General features: G+C 46.0%; 6 protein-coding genes across 9 annotated transcripts, besides 1 other annotated feature; 4 read left to right on the forward strand and 2 right to left on the reverse strand.

Moving 5' to 3' along the window:
• Window positions 1-606: 606 nt before the first annotated feature.
• On the forward strand, window positions 607-2,032 carry TSTA_009190 (uncharacterized protein; the record flags this gene model as incomplete). The annotated part of the gene is made up of 3 exons (XM_002482983.1): window positions 607-850; window positions 924-1,129; window positions 1,574-2,032. The coding sequence occupies 3 exons, from the start codon at window positions 607-609 to the stop codon at window positions 2,030-2,032; spliced, it is 909 nt and encodes a 302-aa protein (XP_002483028.1).
• A 1,128-nt stretch (window positions 2,033-3,160) lies between these two features.
• Window positions 3,161-3,620, forward strand: TSTA_009200 (uncharacterized protein; the record flags this gene model as incomplete). The annotated part of the gene is made up of 3 exons (XM_002482984.1): window positions 3,161-3,383; window positions 3,406-3,421; window positions 3,494-3,620. The coding sequence occupies 3 exons, from the start codon at window positions 3,161-3,163 to the stop codon at window positions 3,618-3,620; spliced, it is 366 nt and encodes a 121-aa protein (XP_002483029.1).
• On the reverse strand, window positions 3,579-5,806 carry TSTA_009210 (uncharacterized protein). Of its 2 annotated transcripts, XM_002482985.1 has the most exons (5): window positions 5,558-5,806; window positions 5,109-5,492; window positions 4,403-5,048; window positions 4,195-4,315; window positions 3,579-4,127 (listed from the first exon to the last, which is right to left on the reverse strand). In XM_002482985.1, the coding sequence occupies exons 1-5, from the start codon at window positions 5,689-5,691 to the stop codon at window positions 3,994-3,996; spliced, it is 1,419 nt and encodes a 472-aa protein (XP_002483030.1). In that variant the 5' UTR covers window positions 5,692-5,806; the 3' UTR covers window positions 3,579-3,993. The 2 variants fall into 2 exon arrangements, with proteins under 2 accessions (XP_002483030.1, XP_002483031.1); XM_002482986.1 differs by having other exon boundaries at window positions 4,195-5,048.
• Window positions 3,658-3,678: a microsatellite.
• Window positions 5,807-6,127: 321 nt separating the features above from the next.
• Window positions 6,128-7,711, forward strand: TSTA_009220 (uncharacterized protein; the record flags this gene model as incomplete). The annotated part of the gene is made up of 2 exons (XM_002482987.1): window positions 6,128-6,140; window positions 6,300-7,711. 2 exons carry the CDS (start codon window positions 6,128-6,130, stop codon window positions 7,709-7,711), a joined length of 1,425 nt encoding a protein of 474 aa, XP_002483032.1.
• Window positions 7,712-8,882: 1,171 nt separating this feature from the next.
• Window positions 8,883-10,794, reverse strand: TSTA_009230. Of its 3 annotated transcripts, XM_002482988.1 has the most exons (5): window positions 10,612-10,794; window positions 10,458-10,561; window positions 10,142-10,399; window positions 9,579-10,063; window positions 8,883-9,499 (listed from the first exon to the last, which is right to left on the reverse strand). In XM_002482988.1, the coding sequence occupies exons 3-5, from the start codon at window positions 10,313-10,315 to the stop codon at window positions 9,025-9,027; spliced, it is 1,134 nt and encodes a 377-aa protein (XP_002483033.1). In that variant the 5' UTR covers window positions 10,316-10,399; window positions 10,458-10,561; window positions 10,612-10,794; the 3' UTR covers window positions 8,883-9,024. The 3 variants fall into 3 exon arrangements, with proteins under 3 accessions (XP_002483033.1, XP_002483034.1, XP_002483035.1); XM_002482989.1 differs by having other exon boundaries at window positions 10,259-10,561; XM_002482990.1 differs by having other exon boundaries at window positions 10,142-10,561.
• A 1,257-nt stretch (window positions 10,795-12,051) lies between these two features.
• On the forward strand, window positions 12,052-19,921 carry TSTA_009240 (polyketide synthase, putative; the record flags this gene model as incomplete). The annotated part of the gene is made up of 8 exons (XM_002482991.1): window positions 12,052-12,133; window positions 12,198-12,978; window positions 13,042-13,153; window positions 13,206-16,529; window positions 16,583-16,766; window positions 16,819-17,531; window positions 17,597-17,803; window positions 17,855-19,921. The coding sequence occupies 8 exons, from the start codon at window positions 12,052-12,054 to the stop codon at window positions 19,760-19,762; spliced, it is 7,311 nt and encodes a 2,436-aa protein (XP_002483036.1). The 3' UTR covers window positions 19,763-19,921.
• Window positions 19,922-19,929: the final 8 nt, after the last annotated feature.

Consider the following 19,929-nt stretch of genomic DNA (forward strand, 5'->3'; position numbering starts at 1 on the left):
TGAGTACCGATTACCTACTCAATCGCTGTCCACACCGGCACTCATGGTAGGTAGTACTAGTGCGTACACTTAAGTATCAGCGTCTGTGTAATGATCCAAATATGTTCTTGTCGCGCAGTTGTGCTAACCTGAGAATAGTAAGTGGCAGTACGGAGTTGTGCAATTGCCTACTACTGAAAACAAATAACATGTGCATTAGCGCCTTCCAGCTCTACAGTATCCGGCTATTGGGGGCTTGTTCTGCCGTAGTGAGATCAATACAGTCCCTGGTGGTGACTGCGAAGTAGCACTGACTAGTCGCATCATGAGATAGGGCTCAGGGCCCAATATATACCCTCAAGAGCTAAGCTTTCTTTTTCTTTCTAGTAACTGGGAGTAATCAATAACTTTGCTATTTCCCTTTGTGACGCACAGTCCTGATTACTCCGGGAATTACGGATATCATTCAAATGCTAGGTAGTGGTTGATCTTTTCTCCCAAATAATTGGAAAGTCGAATATAAAGTTATGTATCCTCCTCTCATGCAATTTCTATACATGAAGTACACTTCTGGAACATTTTTTCTACACCTCTCATGAAAGATCACAATAAATAAACCTGTCCAACATGGCAGCAAGACTTTCCACTTGTCTTTTAGCAGCCCTTGCGTCCAATCACTCTGTTGTTGTCACACCAAGCTCACCTAACTACAATAGTAGTCTGACTATCTACAACTTGAATATACCAATTTTACTGGCAGCTGTGACCTATCCAAGCACTACTGAAGAGGTTGCAGGAGTTGTAAAATGTGCTGCTGAAGGGAATTATAAGGTACAAGCGAAAGGTGGTGGCCACAGCTACGGGAACTATGGTAAGTACACACCCTCCACATGCTAATCGGTAGTGAACACAAAATCATTGTAAGACTGACAAGCGCTTGGCAGGCTGGGGAGGAGAAAGTGGAGAAGTTGTGGTCAATCTTGCCAATTTGAATGGGTATTCCTACGACAACTCAACAGGTTATGCCACTGTCGGTGCCGGTTCTCGACTAGGCAGTGTCACAACCTCCCTATACAACTTGGGGAAATGTGCTGTGGCTCATGGTTCATACCCCGATGTTGGTATTGGAGGTCATGCTACTATTGGTGGTGTAGGCCCTACCTCTTGTTAGTGGGGAGCTACCATCGACCATGTGGTGTCTGCTACCGTTGTGTTAGCCGACAGTAGAATTGTCGAAGTCTCTGAAACCAAGCACCTAGATCTCCTTTGGGCCTGAAAAGGAGCAGGCAGAAGCTTTTTTGTTGTTACCAAGTTTATCTTGCGCACAGAAGCTGCTCCTGTTGGTGGTGTGTTGTACATATATTTATTTGAGGGTCTAAATGCCACAGCCCAGGCCCAAGTTTTTAGAGATTTTCAAATATTTATTTCTAACCCTAACTTGTCTTGGGAACTTTATATCATGATAGTTGGGCTTCTATAAGTTATTGAAATCACCGGCGTCTTCTTTGGGTCTTTGGATGACTTCAATGCCTTGGGTCTTGAACCAGCATTCAGTATTGCCCCGGCCGCGAATATCACTGTCATACCAAACTAGCTAGATATGGTGGCTATATGGGCTAATGAGGCCGCAGCAGCCGAGAGACCGGCATATTTCTATGCCAAGTCACTCGATGTCATGCCAAATGCATTACTGTTGAATGAAACAATTGACTCAATGTTCGAGCATCTCACTGCAACGCCTGACGATGTGTTAACTTATCAGCTAGAAGGCCAATTGGTCTCTGGGGCCATGGCTGCAGTCGCTAGTAATGCTATGGCTTTCCCTCATTGTGACGTCCTATACTGGATCTTCGCCTACGCCGTTACTAATGGCACTGTCTCGAAAACCACTATTGATTTCCTGGATGACTTCAATGATGTTATCTACTCTGCCTTTCCAAACGAGAATTTTTTATGCATATGCAGGCTACGTGGACCCTCTACTTTTGAATGGACCCGAACTTTACTAGGCCGACAACCTTCCGCGTTTGGAATAAATCAAAACGATTTATGATTATCACGATGTTTTCCATAATCCTTAGAGTGTTCCTGTTGTGAGTTCTCATAAATGGTTGTAGCAGATACCTAGGTAAACCCTGAGTAGCTATGGGATTATTGTATAGGAGAGCGTGAACTAACTTTTAAGAACACGTTTAATGTTGCATGTCGACACCCCTTCATTCTCGGTGGGTATTATTGGATGTAAGTAGTGAACGAAATATATAGCTGGAGTCTAAATTTTTCATTTATTACAAAGGTTAAAAGCACAAAACTTCTCGGGAAGAGCAACTCTCAAGATAATGGACTGTATCCATAGATATATATCATACACGCTTAGCTCTTTTTCAGCTTGATAGGATTCCCAGTTGGTCATTTAGGCTCAGACATCACTATGTCATCAAATAGAAAAACCTACAAGCGAAAGTATTAGACAGTACTTCGCTCTATTTTTAGACAAGAACTTTCCTTCGGGCGGTTGCGCTCAATTGTTTTGACTGGACGATCTTGCGTCCGGTATTCTGTGCATAGAAGTTTGAATAAATAAGGCGGCTCTTTTTCTTTGCCTACCCACTATCTAGTAACGGAGTACTAGAAAGTCCAGGCTATACTGGCTAGCCAGGTAGGCCGGAATTGGGGGCACCTTGCGTATACGGGTGTATTAGCCCTAACAAATCTCCCACTAATGGAGAATCTTTAGAGACTTTCACCATACGTGGACGCTTGCAAAGCAAGAAAAGTTGTATACAAAAGACTAGTACTGCTAACTATAACCTATTGCCCAAATCCCAGATTTAGATTGTTGGTTGCTCGTTTGAAAATCAGGCGCGATGAATGATCTTTGTAATCGACACTCTGGTTTGGGGCCAGAAGTTCCTAGACTCGACTCTACCCTAGAAATATGGGGCGAGTTTTGGAATAAGTCCTGGTTTGTGTCAACAAGACCAATAGAAAGTATCAGTGTGAAAAGTAGCTAGTCCATAATTGCTTGACTGCATGGTTATTGTTCTGCTCCAGAGAAAGAAGACAGTGACCGTGACGAAGTCAGGCCAAATATCTTCATGTTACGTATATTTACTGGCATAGAGGAAGACCTTTTAGATCTAGCAGATCAAAATTCTTAAAACGTACCTTTATAGCATTCATGAGGGTGTGGTTGAAGATGCGTGTTCCGCTACTACTCCGGGCGACCATTCTCACATCCATTCTCAAAGTGCGGGCACAAAACATTACAACCCCTGACCCTCGAGATTGTGTTGACTTGGCTGAATTTACATCATGTCTCAAAAGTGCCAATACTGCTGTAGTTCAGTGTACTAGCCGACCCAACTCGAGTGTAGATGCTTGCGAAGTGCAGGAGCTTGTTGGTTAGATGCTCTGCTACTATAGTAGTTGCTGGAACAAGGTAATTAATCTTAATTATCTTTTCATTTGAGAGAAATGACTGTTTGATAGGAAATTAACAAACCACCGCTAGGTGTATACCTACGCGTACCAATATATCGCGTCTGAATATCTTCTCGCAATTGATCAAGATCACATTCAAAGTGCACCATTCTATGCTGCACCTGCCAACGCACCTGATAGCTGCTCTTGCAACCTAGATAGTAATTAATCACGATCTACGGCCGTTAAACAATGACACACACACACACACACACATAACGCTTGCTTTGCGCTGACAGAACAGGGCTCAAAACAGGAATAATTCCAATACATAATGAGCACAGTAATGCGGCTTTTCAGATTTTGTTGTTATTGACATACACCTATGTTCGAATTTGAAAATGCTGCTCCATAGCAGATTTCGCATTGCGTGATACCCTCCCTACCAAGCTCTGGTTCTATACCCCTGATACCAACTTTTAAGTATTACCTAAAAAAAAAAAAAAAAAGTGAAACAAGGTGCTTTTTTCTTTTTTTTTCAAGTGACCCGGCCTGGCCTTGGGCATATTTCAAACTGCCAACTGAGCAAATTCATGATGCCATAACCTTGCTGCTCGATCGCAGTCTCAGCCCCCAACGATAAAAGACCCATGGGATTGGCGTCAAAGCAACCGAGATGAACGCAAACACACTCGTAGCCCAGCCAACGCCGAGGTTTCTGTACACTTCAAGAATGATTTATGTTAGTTTCAGCATTGAAAAAGCCCAAGTCAATCAACACAATCAACTCACTGGGGTTAACGAATAGTGGGAATGCCGCAGCAAGTACATAACGAAGCAGCGAGGCGGCGGCCACTGCTGATGCACCGGTGAGCGCATCGTAGACATCGAGGAGATACAAAAGTCCACTCATCTACTGCCTGGTTAGTTCGACTCCTTTTTCTTTTTCTTTTTCTTTTTGGCTGCTTTTTATACAAGGGAGGATGGAAGAAAAACGAACTGTAATGCACATGTTCCCCCAACCTATGACCACGGTGGCAATCATCGGGCTAATCCAGTGTATGTCTGGTCTAGCAGTCCATGCAAACCAGAACAACCCAATCGGCAATCCGCAGCCTCCAATCATGGAAGCATATAATCGCTGCTCTGGCGGAAGGCGACCAGTGCCTCCTTGAGCCGTCCACTGTGCATTACGCTTCTGATAGATTGTCTGATCAATCCATATGAAAGTAATGGAACCAAGGACAGTACCAATGGCAACGGGAATGAATGTAAGGCCGATTTGCTGAATGTCAAACCCGTATACCGTCGCGTACACGTACGGAAACGCAGCGAAGAAAGAATAGAGCACGGCAAAAGTAAAGCCAATGTAAAGGGACCATGCAATAACAATGGGCTCTGAGTAAAGCATCTTTATAGGCCGGATCAGGGTGACCTGAAAGAGGAGTATTATGGCTTCGCGGCCTGATGGACCTGGTGGTGTGAAGTGGCCTCCTGCTTTTTTGGATGCTCGCGCGACGATAATTTTCTTGTACGTTTCGTGCATGCCCAGGACGAGCAGATAGGCAAAAACGGCCCAGAATAAGATGATCCATTGTGTCCATCGCCAGCCTTTGGCTGCAACGGCAAATCCGCCCATTACAGGACTGAGATATTGCTACATGTCAGCAACTGTGCTGTGTGGTTTTGGTATGTATTTTACTTACCCCAATGCCGGACCTAGAAAGGGACAGAGAGCAAAGAGAGTAGTTGTAAGGGCGCGGTGCTCTGGTTTCCAAATATCTGCAATAGTGCCAGCACCCACGACTAGAGGGGGGCTCGCAAAAATGCCAGCCAGAAAACGACATGCCACAAGAGCACCAAATGTGTGTGAAAAGCCCGCTCCTAGAGTGAATAATGCGTATATTGGGAGAGAGATCACATAGCTCGATGTCCGGCCGAAATTCTCGCTCAATGGCGCTGCAAGCATTGGGCCAAAGCCCAAGCCCAGTAGGAAGAGGGAGAAAGGAACAGTGGCGGCGACATCGGAGATATGAAAGGCTTTTTTCACATCGTCAACGGCAGATGTGTATATTGATGAGCCGACAGTCCTTTGCATTCATTCATTTATTTGTTAGCATATATCCAAAGTATGCTCAGGGAGAAGGAGACATACACCACCAGGCCAAAGACGGCAGGTAGAACAGAGTGGTAGGCTCTCTTCCAAGTCGGCCAGTTGTGGGGGTTTCTGCTATCACTGTCCCAGTCCGTTACTGGAACAGTCTCAGTTAATGTCTTTTCGGAGGGCATTATTCAAGCAGTTGGAGGTTCCAGTAAGGATATGCTGCCTACTAGGTACTAGTTAGGTAGTTAAGTAGCAATTAATGAAAATGAGGAGATAACTCGGATAACACGGTGAAAACATAAGGCATGAGAGGTGGGAACAAAGAAACACAATGGCGAACTAAATTTTGTGCAACACAGCATTACTTATTTGCAGTCTTGTAAATGCTATGTAGGCACATGCCATCAAAAATGCCATATTTGTTCTTCAGGTCATGGGTATTTACTAGTAGTGGGCTAGCTGCATCTATGGATATCTCCATGCATATCAGTCACACCTACCTAATACTAGTAGTAGCTACTTGGTTTTAATACAAATATTTCGATATATATATAGCATTAAAATGGCTTTGGTAAGATCTGCAAGACTGCTACTACTTTAGTGTCCCAATTTTGCCCATGCATGGCATGGCATGGTAATTAATTATTAATTACTGTATTACCATACATGATTAATTACCAGAATTACCAGACAAAGAACGGCCCCAGGCAACATTATTTGTTCTTCTTATTCTTCTCCCTCCTTTTACTCCTCTTCTCTTAATCACAGTTCCTTTATTATTTCTCCTATTTAGAGCCAAATCTCAAGTCAGTATCAAACACCATCATGCCTTGGTCTCGGGTTGATGACAACCGGTATGAGCGTGCACTTGGCGAAAATGAAACATTCATCAAAATCCTCGCCGACGCAGCCCGTCCATTGAACCGCGAGCACTGGGCGATCAACATCATCACCACAGTCACTCCGATGGGCTCTATCGCACAAGAAGATTTGACATCTCTCTTCCGCGAAGCCTGGAAGGGCCTGCGATTCAAACACCCAACCATTGCTGCATATGTCATGGACGAGACCAAATACGTCTACGACGTGCCAGATAAGACAGCGCTCACCGAATGGGCAACAGAGACCTTCAGGGTAGTTGATAATAAGACAGTCGATGAAGTCATCGCATCTACCACGCTGAATCCCTATGCAACAATGACCTATTTCCCCCAGACGTGCCAACTCCTAGGCCATGCACAGCACTGGCGCACGGATGGCGTTGGCGGCTTTATTCTTATGGATGACTTCCTTGACCTGGCGAGTCGGTCTGTTCCTGTAGATGCTTCTTCACTGCCGTGGGGTGAAGAGACCAGCCGTCTGGCACCATCCATTGAGGAAGCAGCAGGCCTTCTGTCAGCCGATCCCTCTGAAGAAGATAAGAAATTGGCCCAACAAGCCGTTGCAGGTTTCGGTCATACCGTTGGAGCTATTGGAATTGCCTCTGACGCCGCGGCCGAGACTGTACCAGGTGGAACCCGTATCTCCTGTCTTCAACTTAGCGAGCAAGAGACCAACGCCGTGGTGAAAGCTTGCAAAGACAAGCAAATCTCAGTCACAGCAGCAGTGCATGCTTCGGTTGCTGGAGCCAACTATGCATTAGCTGCTCCCGAAGATAAAAATAAACATTACACTAGTACCATCCGCTTTAGTTTCCGGCCTTTCCTGCCAAAACCATATTCTGGACGCGAGTACGCTAGCGCCATCTTCACTAGTGGCTGGATGTTTCCTGTAACAGCTGAATCATCATGGGCAGAGCGGGCAAAGGCATATCACGATGAGTACCGCAAGGGTTTAACTCCAGAATTCATCTCGGCCCATCGCGAATATGCAATAGGGCTCTGCAATCTTCTTCAAAGTATGCCTGCCGGACTCCCTTCACCAACCGACGTGGATATCAGCAGCCTCGGTGTAGTTGAGAGGATGTTGGCCAGGGAGAAGGGGACCCCGGAGCGAGGAATTCACATTGACCAAGTTTCTGGCGGCTTGGAGATGGCGAACAGGCAGTGTGTGTGCCATGTGTGGACTTTTCGAAATGAGTTATGCTTGAATTTGGTCTACAATGAGGCCTTTTACGAGAAAGCAACCATGGATACTTTTGTTGGGAGCGTCAAGGATTTACTACTCCAGGGATTGTCTGTTAAATTAATCCAACCCGTCGAATAACAATAACAATTACCGTGCTCATGATGCACTGAAATTCTTCCTATTTGAGACCCGTCCCGTTAAGAGTTAAGCAAGCCCTAGATCGAACCAACGTGTATGAGTCGGGAAATTGACTGGAAACCGACAAAGGGAAAAAGAGATTTTGAGGAAAATTTCTTGTCGGTATAGCAATCCTGTGTATCTCGGTGTCGGAATGGGATATAGTTTTTCCGTGCGCTATAGCGTACGGAGGATAACTACACCTCACCACCCGCATCCCCCTAGTTCTTAGGATTAGTTGTAATATTAGGAATTCAGTATTACTGGCTCAGTCAGCTTGTTGGATTAGCTGTCCTTATTAGATCTTGCGATCTAATGAAGGTAAACCAACAGCACTCTATCCTCTCAATGTTTTTAGCTGATAGTTGAGCCCTTTCCCATGAGATTGTACGATGGGCCCTGGAGAAAACTAGTTCTGGTTCATCACTCATCGCTGGAATGGATAGGTTATCAATCGCCATGTATGACAACCTTGGCCAACGTTCTTGCTGTTGAAGCTTTTCTTGAGTCTGCTCAACAAATTGAGCTCAGATTCCGAAAAGAGAAACCGATTCGGTGAGGTCCAGATGTCAAGTGAAAGATGGATACTTGACGATGCGGATTTGCGGATTGGAGCTTTTCCCGTACAATATCCTTTTGAGCTTGCCAGGATTGACCGATTCTATATGCTGTGATAATGTAGCCGTCTGATTCTGGATTTAGCACTAGACAAAGAGCATTGGAATTCAGGCCATTCAACAAGAAAGAATGGAATATTTTATGTAACGATCAATGAAACCAACGCCTCATCGATAACATCCTGGCTCAAAATCCTCTAGGGAACTTTTGTATTGATATTTGCATTTGATCCAACGACTGTGCTTTGATGGAAAGATACTGAAGTTGATGGAATATAGTTTGTTGAAGTGCATTTGGAGCAAATTGGATGAAGATTTCGTGATTGAAGTGCCATATAGTGAATCTGTACGATGGATACAGTATTTTATGGGAGCTTTTGCTATGAAATTGCACTTAGTCATCCCGTGCTGGTCGAGTATGAGCCCATGTCATCGAGCGTGTTGATGTTTCCCCCTATTTGAGTTGGTATTAGACTATTAGACTCAGTTACAACGGAATCAAATGTAGGAACATAGAAAAGACTGGATAAATCTGTATCGGAACTTAATTTTTGACTGGGACGATTACAATTCATGGGGAACTGGAAAAGAGTAGTATGAACGTGAAGCTTTCAAGATTATCTACAGGCGGTGAGTGGGTGGTGAGGATTCTACTGATTATCGATGATAAGCCTTAGTGTGCTCATCACCTCGTCCAATAAAATAGAATCGTGTGGGTTGGCTTCCAGTCAAGATTCCCAGCTCTTCTTCACTCCCAAATTGATCCGCGGGTGTCGATCTCGTCGACGGGACGGTCTGTGTTGTTGTGGTGTTCCATTCGGTTGTTCGAATGATCCCATTTTCTGGTGCAATTGCGTTCATTTCGTGAAAGTTTTGTCGTGTTTTAGAATGTCCTGTTCCTGAACCCTGGCGAGAATAACGGACTTTGCGTGCGATGGAGACGCGGAAACCATGCCAGTAAATTTGGCGTGCGAAACCGAGGATGTTTGGTAGGGAGGCTGACGTTATCGAGAGGGCACCTTCGCATTGCACCCATTTGATGTAAGTAACGTCGGACCAGGTGATGTCCTGAGTCAGACCTGCTCCCACTTTGGCGACGGTGATGAGGCGGCCGAGAGAAGTGACGATGACACTTTTTTTGGCAGCGTGCAAGGTTAGGAGTTCTGGTCTGAACTACCATCCAAGCAACGAGGGAGAAGTATTGAACTTACCAGTATCCGCAGATGAAAATAATAAGCACTAGAGTCCTTCGACTTTTGGACGCATGTAAACCAAGAAGTAAGGGCATGGGCATGGTAATGATGATCAAGTCGACGATGGTGCTGACGATAGAAGTGCCGATGTAGATTCTTCCAATTGGGATGCAAGTACTGCCTGGAACAGTAGTCCAGGCTGCTCGCACGGGAGAACATTGAAAGGTAGCGCAGAAATATGTCGTTATCAGCCATGCCATGTTCAGGGCTCCGGCCACCCACATCAGCACGTAGAACCACTTGGTGGTTTTCCCGAAGATACGGTGGTAGAAAAGAATGACAGAAAACTTGGGCAGGGCTAGTCCTGTGTTAAACAAGTAGCCACTGGCAAAAACGATCTTACTAGCCTGTGCTAGGTCCTCGAGTGGTACCGTTGATTCATGACGACCAAGACCTAGTCTAATCCACCAGAATACCAGGGCTGCTTCGCCTGCATAGAAAGGCTTTTTTTTGGGTATTGTGTTAGCTGCTTGATATATTGCTTTTACTAAAAGAGTGAGAGTCGGTTTCTGGTCACCTACCAGCGAAAGTGTCACGCAGAGATCATCTAGACCGAGTTTGCGAGATTTATCGAGTAGGATCGAGCATGTTCGAAGCAGCACAGCGATAATTGCGACCGCAAGCATGACCACACTCACAGCAATAAGACCACCTTTTGAATTGGCGTTCAAGTCCACACTGTTCGCCGCCATCATCACAAAGTTTCTCTGTACTGCTACAACTAGTAGTATTCAACCGACTTTGGTTGGTCAGAGGGACGAGAAGATAACGCTTCATATCTGCTATCAGGACTAGTTAAAGTAGTATGATCACGCACTGGAGGACAATTCTGCTGACCGCAAAATATTCAATTCGTGTGTTTGAAGACCTACCCTGCTTTCACATGCATGCTTGTGCTTCAAGCTGGGTGTGAACTCCAACCACCCCCAAATGTTCCGAAGCTGTTTATATAGTATGCGTAGTATTTTCTTTTGGTACTGGATGCACCCACCTTGGATTTTCTGGCCCAGTTGCAGCTTGCGTTTTCCATACGTATCGTACCTAGGTAGTATATGTTTCATTTTGTCATCGAGTCTCACCAGCCCCGCCTCGAGGAATAGGCGATCATGATTGAATGCGCAGTTCAGAAAAACAAAAGGAGCAATAAGGTTGATCGGTTGATATTAATTGGTGTATTCATTGCATGTACCCATGCCAGACAATGTCCATAATAAATTAGCTCGCTGACAGACCTTGGTAGCCCTCCACGTACCTAGCCGAGACAGGGATAACAAGCCACAGAGGATGATCGTTGCAATGGATCGTAACATAAGAAGACGAGGTCAGTAAAAGAAACGTATTGGGCAAGCCTTAGTATGCGTTTTCCTGTTCGAGTTTACATTGACTGAGTTGGATTCAGGGAAAATGTATTCATCTCCGAGAGCTTGTTACACGAAAAGTGTTTATGGAATTGTCATAAGCACATGTCTGAGGACAGTTTTCGATGCCCATGGATATTATATGCTTGATCCCGTACTGGGGGAACTAACTGTCAGGCCTCCAGCTTACGAATATCCCTGCATACGTCGCATTTAGTGTGGCATATTTCAGTTTCTTACCTGCAACGCCTCTCTCATTAGAACAGATGCCTTATTAAGAAGGTGGACAAACACTCCGCTACTAAAAGATGACAGTTATGTATCTTCGAATTAAAATTTGCCACCGAAAACATACAGGCTCATTCTAGCTCCTGCACTTTGGTTGTTTTAGTTATTACGTAGTTTTCAAAACAGCCTGGAAGCTATTGGTATTTTGGCCATTTGATGTGCTCCGATGCCCACCGTGGATATTCTCCGATACGCCTATTTTACTGAATAAACATGCACCTACCTACGTACATTGATGTCTTGCAACTCTCCATCTGCATCGTCTAGATGGAGCCTGCTCGCTACTCACGTGAACCGCAATTTGTAGTTTTATCGTGAGAGTTCTCGCAGAAAACACACCCTGCATTAATTATTCCGGTCCACAGTTCGAGAGAATACGCGCCATAAAGATGCCACGTCATGGTTGACTGCTGCGATGACTGGGGAAGACTCCAGCGTCGTCAAAGAGTCGGTCATTTTTCAAAGATCATGGAATTTTGGCCGAGCAGGAAAAATGTGAACGGCCGCCTAATCATGATCGTCGAGGACTAAGCAGCTCGGTTGCCTTGCCTGTGCATCAGTATCAGCGTAAGTTCGAGTATACAAATTGGGTTTAGTTGTTATTACTGAGAGGGTGTATACTATGTATAACTCAGACAGTTACGTTGGTGTTTCGAGGAATTATTAAGGAAGGAAACTTATAGATGTAAAGTATCAAGTCTGTCTTAGTCCTGAAGACGCGATTCCTTTAGATTGTTTACCATACAGACAATAGTAATCATCGAGACTCGATTAATCCATAGACAATGCTTTCCACCATTGAAGCAAACTCGAGCCAAGTGCAGGATGTAGGCTTACAAAGACATCCTATTGCCATTGTTGGAATTGGTAAAACCTCCTTACACTGCTGACACCAGACGAGGAAATAGACTAAGCAGCTCGTGTATACTAGGCTGTCGACTCCCCGGGGAAGCTTCGACATCTTCTCGGTTATGGGAACTTCTTTTTCACGGAAAGTCTGGCCACGGTCCAGTTCCGAGCTCCAGATTCAATGCAGACGGATTTTTGCATCCTGATCCTGATCGACCGGGAAGCATTCATACGAAGGGGGGCTATTTTATCAAAGAAGACACCCGTGGCTTTGAGAATGAGTTTTTTGGAATCAACCACCTGGAGGCGGGTTCTATGGACCCCCAACAGAGAAAGCTTCTGGAGGTGGTTTATGAATCGTTTGAGAACGGAGGCATTCGGCTTGAAGATGTGAATGGTTCCAACACTGGTGTCTTTGTTGGAAATTTCACCAACGACTTCATGGTCGCACAGTACAAAGATCCCGAGTATTTCTCTCGATATAGTGCCATAGGTGCTGAGCCGACAATACTGTCGAACCGCATCACCCATTGTTTCGACCTGCGCGGACCGTCTTTTGTTCTTGACACGGCATGTTCATCATCACTGTATGCTTTGCACTTAGCATGCATTTCCCTCGATACACATGATTGTAATGCAGCCGTTGTCGCTGCTGCTAATTTGATCCAATCAGTGGAACAGCAAATGATTGCCGTCAAAGCTGGGATTCTGTCGCCTGATGGCATCAGTCATACCTTTGATGAGGCTGCGAATGGCTATGGGCGAGCAGAGGGTGTCTCTGCTCTATACCTGAAGCGATTGGACGACGCCATTGCAAATGGAGACCCAGTAAGAGCAGTGATACGGGGAACGGCCGTAAATGGGTTCGTGTTTTCTGTCCTATTGCCGTTGAGAATACAAATGGAACGCTAATTCTCGTCACATAGCAACGGACGGACGCCAGGAATTATGCAACCCAGCGTCAAAGGCCAAGAGGCAGTGATGAGGGCAGCACATCGAAGAGCAGGATTGCGCCCGGATGAAACAGGTTACGTTGAAGTATGCATTCTCGTGCATACATGAACTAAAGATATGCTAACTGATGATACAGCTTCATGGGACTGGGACCAAAGTCGGCGACCCCATTGAAGTGGAAGCCGTTGCTCGCGTTTTTCAACGACGCGATGATGTACCAATCCTAGTCGGCGGCATCAAACCCACACTTGGTCACAGTGAGGGAGCAAGTGGCATCTCTAGCGTTATCAAGGTAGTTCTTGCATTGGAGAGAAACCTTATCCCTGCGACTATTGGAGTGGAAAATGTTAATCCCAGCATAAAGCTCAGCGAATGGAATGTAGACATCGTTCGCACGAATCGAGAATGGCCGGATGCTGCGGTTCGTCGAGCGGGCGTCAATTCGTTCGGGTTTGGGGGTGCTAATGCACATGCCATTATTGAGGCTGATCCTTCTCGAGCCCTACAGGATGGCCTTGAGAGGGTGGTAGTAAACGAAAATGGCAAAGGCGATAGTCTGTGTCAGAATGGTGATTTTATCATTCAAATGGATGGTGACGCTGTTGCAGACAAGCAGCTTGATTTCCCTGGCATCTATCTTTTCTCTACCAATACTCATGATTCACTCATGAAGCAATTCGCTGGTATTGTCGATTATATCAGTGACAAAGGGGTTGACTTGCAGGTCAACGATCTAGCATACACACTCAACTGCCGTCGATCACAACTCGAGAGCCGGGGCTTCTTAGTTGCACAAACATCCTCTTTGCGAAACGAACCAAACTCTCTTCTTCCCACCATTCAACCTGATCGACTGCCCGAAAAACGAAATTTGACTTTTGTTTACACTGGTCAAGGCGCCCAGTGGTCTGGTCTCGGGCTTGAACTCATTGGCCAATTCCCCTCCTTTCGACAGTCGATTAGAACCTTCGACCGATTCCTTCAGACGCTTGATGAATCGGTTCGGCCATCATGGACCATAGAGCAGACAATTTTGGAAAAAGACACTGATGATATCCACCGCGCTGATCGCTCCCAGGCAGTCTGTACGGCAGTTCAGATGGCCGTTACCGATTTGCTTTACTCCTGGAATATCAAGCCGAAAACCGTGATCGGGCATTCTTCAGGCGAGATAACTGCAGCTTACGCGGCTGGAAACATATGTTACAATCGAGCTATTCTGTCATCGTACCTTCGCGGATTCAGCGTTTCGTTGTGCCAGGAGAGGGGAGGTATGTTGGCAACCAGCCTCAGCAGGGACGAGGCAAAGAATATCATTACTGATATGGGTCTATCTGGCACAATATCTGTGGCCTGCGTCAATTCACCCAAAAGCAGTACGCTCAGCGGGGACATCGAAGCGATTGACAAGCTTCTAGCTGCCCTACAGGACCGCGGTATATTCGCTAGGAAATTAAAGACTGACGACAAAGCTTATCATTCACACCACATGCAAGCGGTTGGCCTACTTTATGAAGAACTTTTGCATCGTTTTTGGCCAAATAGTAAGACGGAGGGAAAACAGGTGTGGAATTATCCAGCCAGGAGCCATTCTGGAATAAGCATGATCTCGAGCGTTACAAAGGCCCTTGTCACCGACATGGATGTCTGTGCACCGAGTTACTGGCGTAGTAATTTGGAATCGACTGTGGAGTTTGAAGAGGCTGTCCGTCTGGTCCTGCAAGGCGGTTCAACTCATTTTGTTGAAATTGGCCCTCACTCAACTTTGGAGTTTCCCATCAAGGAGACAGCCAATCAAACCAGCAATTTGCAGCAACCTGTATCATACATGTATCATTCTGCACTTCACCGTGGCAAAGACACGTCTGTTTCGATCTTAAACCTCATCGGTTCACTTTTCCTCAACGGACACGACGAGATCTTATTCAAATCAATCCTCGAAAGCGGTAGTGACTTTAATCATGAACCAGTCAAGGTCCTTACAGACCTTCCTGCCTATCCCTGGGACTATTCATCTACATGTGCTTGGAACGAACCGCGTATTGTGGCTGAGTTCCGGAATCGTAAGGACGCTCGTCATGACCTTCTTGGCTCACAGATACCAGGAGGTAGCAAAACAAACAAAACTTGGCGAAACATTCTCAACATCAATGAAATATCCTGGCTAAAGGACCACAGACTTGGGCCATCGATAGTCTTCCCTGCAGCAGCTTATATCGCCATGGCTACTGAAGCTGTGTGCCAGGTGAACAACATCCCACTGGCGGAATGTCCTGGAGTGACGCTGAAAAATATCAGCTTCTTGAAGGCCATGGACTTTCATATCGAGGAGCGACCGCGAATCGAGATATTTACAGAAATGGAACCACTTCGCATATCCAATACGACAACCTCAAATAAATGGTGGCGTTTCAGTGTTAATTCCATCTCTCGTGATGCAAGCCAGTCTATCCTTCACGCTATATGTGTTGCTAGTCTTTCTGGCGATGATACCAAAGTAAAATCCACTCGACGTCAAATTAATATCATTCAAAGCTCGATGGAAAAACAGGTGACCCAAGCCTGGTACGATAAGTTCACTCAGGAAGGTCTCAATTGGGGTCCGCAATTTGCGGTGATGGAGGACATTTTCTGTGACAGAGCAAAAAGATCGTATATTGCTGCTGCGACTACTCATCTTGTCCGCGAGGACAGCTCTCCGGGGTATCAAAACAGTCATCCAAAGTATATCGCTCACCCGATAAACATTGATGCCATGCTGCAAACAGCCTTTGTTGCTACAACGCGTGGATGGACTCGCAATTTGCGAGCCAAAGTTCCCGTCAGCATCGAAACAGTCGAGGTGTCTAGTCCAGTTTCTTTAGACATGGATGCAACGAAGCCATGGTCCATGGAATCGATGTCCGAATCGGTCGGCTTTGGAACGGTAAACATCAATGCTGAACTGATAAACCAGCACGATGATGTCTTAGTTCGCATGCTCAACGTTCGCGCGATTCGATTCCAAGGTAATGCACGAATAGACACTAACACCGAAACAAAAATGCCACTGGTCAGGGTTGCATGGAAGCCAGATATCACAGCACTTCCAGCTGGACCTAACTCTAGCTTCTCTAGATATCTGGATTGGTTTGAAAAAACATATTCAAAAACAGGCATCGAAATTTGTGATCTTCGCCTGGCTGGGGCTTTGGATTTGATTACCTTTAAATTCCCGAGTTTGCGAATTCTCGCAATAGACTGCCAACCCAGAACCATCAAGTTATTCAGGGATAGCTTACGTGCTGAACACCACTTGAGACGTTTTGAAACCTTCAACGTAGTGCAAATCGCTGAAGATGGCGGAATGAGTATAATCGATGGCAATGGTAATATCCTTTCCAGCAGTGCAACAAAATCCAATGGCGAGGGCCAAGAATCTCAACTAGAGAGTAAATTCGACATAATCATCACCTCAAGCGTGAGTGGCACAGCAATTGGAGGTCAGAATAAGAGACACTAATGCGAATACAGACCAAAAAAGTGGCGACAGTCGACCTTCTCAGCCCTCATGGATTTTTGATATGTACTCAAGGTCTAGAGCAGGATATGAGACAAAACGCCACATTAGAGATCATTGAAGAGCCGAGTCGGAACTCTTCCAGTGTTCTTATAGGAAGACGAAAACACACATCCTCCATATCAGCAGCTAAGTCTCGTCAGGTAGTACTGGTAAGTTCAGGGAAATCCGCATTGCGTCAGTAAATTAGCCGATTCACCAACTGTTTTCAAGGTACGGCACGGCCAAGCATGTTCATCCTTGAATAACACCCTCCAAACGATGTTGTCCTTGATCTTCGGTTTACAAGTTCCAATTCTCAATTTGGACGAGGTTTCTGGAGCGACGATACAACATCGAGCTATCGTAGTCTCAACAATAGAAGCGACGGCACCACTACTCAGCGAAATAAGCGAGGATGACATGAAGCGTGTACAGGTGTTGACCGATAGTGCATCCAAAATTCTGTGGATCACAAATGGGGGCCTTCTTTTAGGTAATCAACCAGATTATACGCTAATTCGGGGCATCGCTGGTCCATTGATGTTAGAGCAGCCCGCCCTAAAATTGCAAATCTTCGACGTAGATGATCCATTCACAAATTTTGACGCTACAGTAAAGAATATCCGTCACTTTATGGAGGCTTCGTTCTCGAATTCGGCGCCTGAACCAGAAGTTGCGCAGAAAGATGGAATTATTCACGCGCTACGCTGGGAGCCGGAAGACGTACTCAACGCACAGTTTAATTTGAAACAGCGCGAAGGAATGACGGAAAAGGCCCTCGGTGATATTGGCCGGTGCGAGGTAAGCATCAAGGAACCTGGTCAGATGGAAACACTACATTTTGCGGCAAAGGAGTTCGAAGGTCTTCTACCAGCCGACCATGTCGAGATTCATGTTCAAAGTATTGGATTAAATGCAAAGGTAATAATACTTATCTATTCGCATTTGTCAACCTAAAGTGCCTGCCTGGCTAATTGTGTTCTCAGGACCTTTATGCTCTTGGGGCTCGAGTGGACACCAAAGGTGCAACTTGCTCCTGCGAGTGTTCCGGTATTGTTACCGCTATAGGCGAAAGGGTAACAAATATCCAGGTCGGAGATCGTGTTGTTGCAATGGCCCCTGGGTATTTTGCTACTTACGAGCGGTTTCCTGACTGGGCCATCTGTAAACTCGAGGACGAGGAAGACTTGATAGTAGGTTTCTTCAATGGCTTTTCGTGGCGTACATACTAATAGAAGCCGTAGATCGCGTCAACTATCCCAATTGTATTCGTCACGGTTATCTATAGCCTTCGGTATTGTGCTCATCTGCAGCGTGGAGAGTCGGTACTTATTCACTCAGCTACTGGAGGAGTAGGTCTTGCCGCTATTCAGCTGGCGAAGAGCATTGGCGCCGAGATATTTGCCACTGTTGGAAATAAAGCCAAGAAGGAGTATTTGGTGGAAACATTTGACATCGATCCTGGTCATATATTCAGTTCTCGAGACTCGTCCTTCCTCGACGGCATTCAAGCAATGACCCAAGGTCGAGGCGTTGATGTCGTGCTGAATTCTCTAACTGGCGACTTGCTCCAAGACAGCTTCCGGGCCTGTGCTGAGTTCGGCCGCTTCATTGAAATTGGGAAAAAGGATATCCTCGAACACGGAAGGTTAGATATGGCAACCTTTGGCCGTAATGTATCTTTTACCGCCGTCGACCTGAGTAGTCTTTATTTCTCTGACCAACCGGCACACCATCGTCGATGGCACAAACTGCTACAAGAGAGCATGGACCTTATCCGATCCAAGGCTGCTTTGCCTTGCATGCCGCTCAAAATATTCGACGTAACAAACATCGAAGAAGCCTTCCGGTACTTCATGAGAGGCACGAGAATGGGTAAAGTTGCAGTCTCCTTCCAAAATCCTAAAAGCAAACTCCGACTGCTGCCAGAGAGGTATGAATCCAAATTCAACTCAAGCAAGAGCTACCTGATGATCGGATGCCTCGGTGGCCTTGGTCGCAGCTTGGCCAAATGGATGATGAGCCGCGGGGCTCGCCGGTTTGTCTTCCTTGGTCGCACTTCCACAGACAAGCCCTCCGCAAGAGCACTTGTTGAAACCCTCCGCGATAACGGTGCAGAGGTGAAAGTTGTTCGTGGCGATGTTGGAATATACGAAGACGTCGAACGGTGCATTCAAGCTGCAAAAACGCCTATAGGCGGTGTGATGCAAGGAGCGATGGCGTTACACGAGACCTTTTGGGGTGATATGACCCCTGATAGGTGGCACACAGTGATCCGTCCCAAGGTCCAAGGTACATGGCATCTGCACAATGCTCTGCGGAAAGATGGGAGAGATTCGCAGCTTGACTGGTTCGTCATGACCTCGTCGACGGCAGGCACGATTGGCGCGGCCACCGAAAGCAATTACTGCGCGGCAAATGCCTTCCTGGATGCCTTTGCGAGGTATCGCAATAACCTTGGGTTGCCAGCTATCGCGATCGGATATGGACGGATCGCAGAAGTGGGATATCTCCACGAACATCCTGAAATAGAGGCTATCATGGATCGCAGAGGCATTCAAGCTACCACTGAGGATGAAATGATACAGATTATGGACCTGGCGATGGCCCATCAGCATCCTAGCAAGTGGCAACCCGGATATGATCGTCTGGTTAACGCTCATTTACTCACGGGGATTGACTTCTCCGGCCTCCAGTTGCAACGCAACCATGGATATGAGGGCGATATCCATTTCCTATCAGACCCACGGGCCTCTCTCTTTGCTGCAGCATTTAAAAGAAGCAATTTATCTGCTGATACTGCAAACAGAGGGATACCATCGGCCTTGACGCAGGGCCTGCCGGCCGAGGTTGCCAAAGTCCTGGCCGAAGGTGACGGAGTGACCAGCCTACTTGATGCGGTGCAGGGCATGGTAGGAAAAAAGATGGCAAATCTCATCCTGTTGCCTCAGAATAAGTTGCGTCTCGATCAGAGACTGGGAGACTTTGGAATAGACTCGATGTTAGCGGCTGAGTTTCGCACCTACATCTTCCATGCTCTAGAGGTTGATGTTCCGTTCATGATGCTTCTCGACAAGAGTACCACTGTCCATAGCTTATCAGCCTTTGTCCTCGAGAGGTTAAAGAGTCGACAAAAGTTGCCTTCAGAGTAATGTTGAGAGGAGGATTTAGTGCCTAGGTAGGTATTTATAGAATTAATCCGTATTATTTCAACTAGATCAGCCAAAGTGATTGCAAGAGGGATATCTAGATAGGAAAACCACCCGACAGAAACTGTAATAGGAGGTTAGTCCGTTGGTTAGACAGGAGGAATTATCAA

The sequence above is a fragment of the Talaromyces stipitatus genome, genomic scaffold (assembly GCF_000003125.1).
Source record: "Talaromyces stipitatus ATCC 10500 scf_1105507295549 genomic scaffold, whole genome shotgun sequence".
NCBI lineage: Eukaryota > Fungi > Ascomycota > Eurotiomycetes > Eurotiales > Trichocomaceae > Talaromyces > Talaromyces stipitatus.

Bases quoted from the DNA above. Each gene is read 5' to 3' on its own strand.
- TSTA_009210 (XM_002482985.1), bottom strand. From the start codon at position 5,691: ATGCCCTCCGAAAAGACATTAACTGAGACTGTTCCAGTAACGGACTGG. The intron at 5,049-5,108 runs GTAAGTAAAATA...GCAATATCTCAG, and splicing joins TTTCTAGGTCCGGCATTGGG to TCCTGTAATGGGCGGATTTG. The intron at 4,128-4,194 runs GTGAGTTGATTG...TCATTCTTGAAG, and splicing joins CCCACTATTCGTTAACCCCA to TGTACAGAAACCTCGGCGTT.
- TSTA_009230 (XM_002482988.1), bottom strand. From the start codon at position 10,315: ATGATGGCGGCGAACAGTGTGGACTTGAACGCCAATTCAAAAGGTGGT. The intron at 10,064-10,141 runs GTAGGTGACCAG...CCCAAAAAAAAG, and splicing joins TCTGCGTGACACTTTCGCTG to CCTTTCTATGCAGGCGAAGC. The intron at 9,500-9,578 runs GTAAGTTCAATA...TGCCAAAAAAAG, and splicing joins ATTTTCATCTGCGGATACTG to TGTCATCGTCACTTCTCTCG.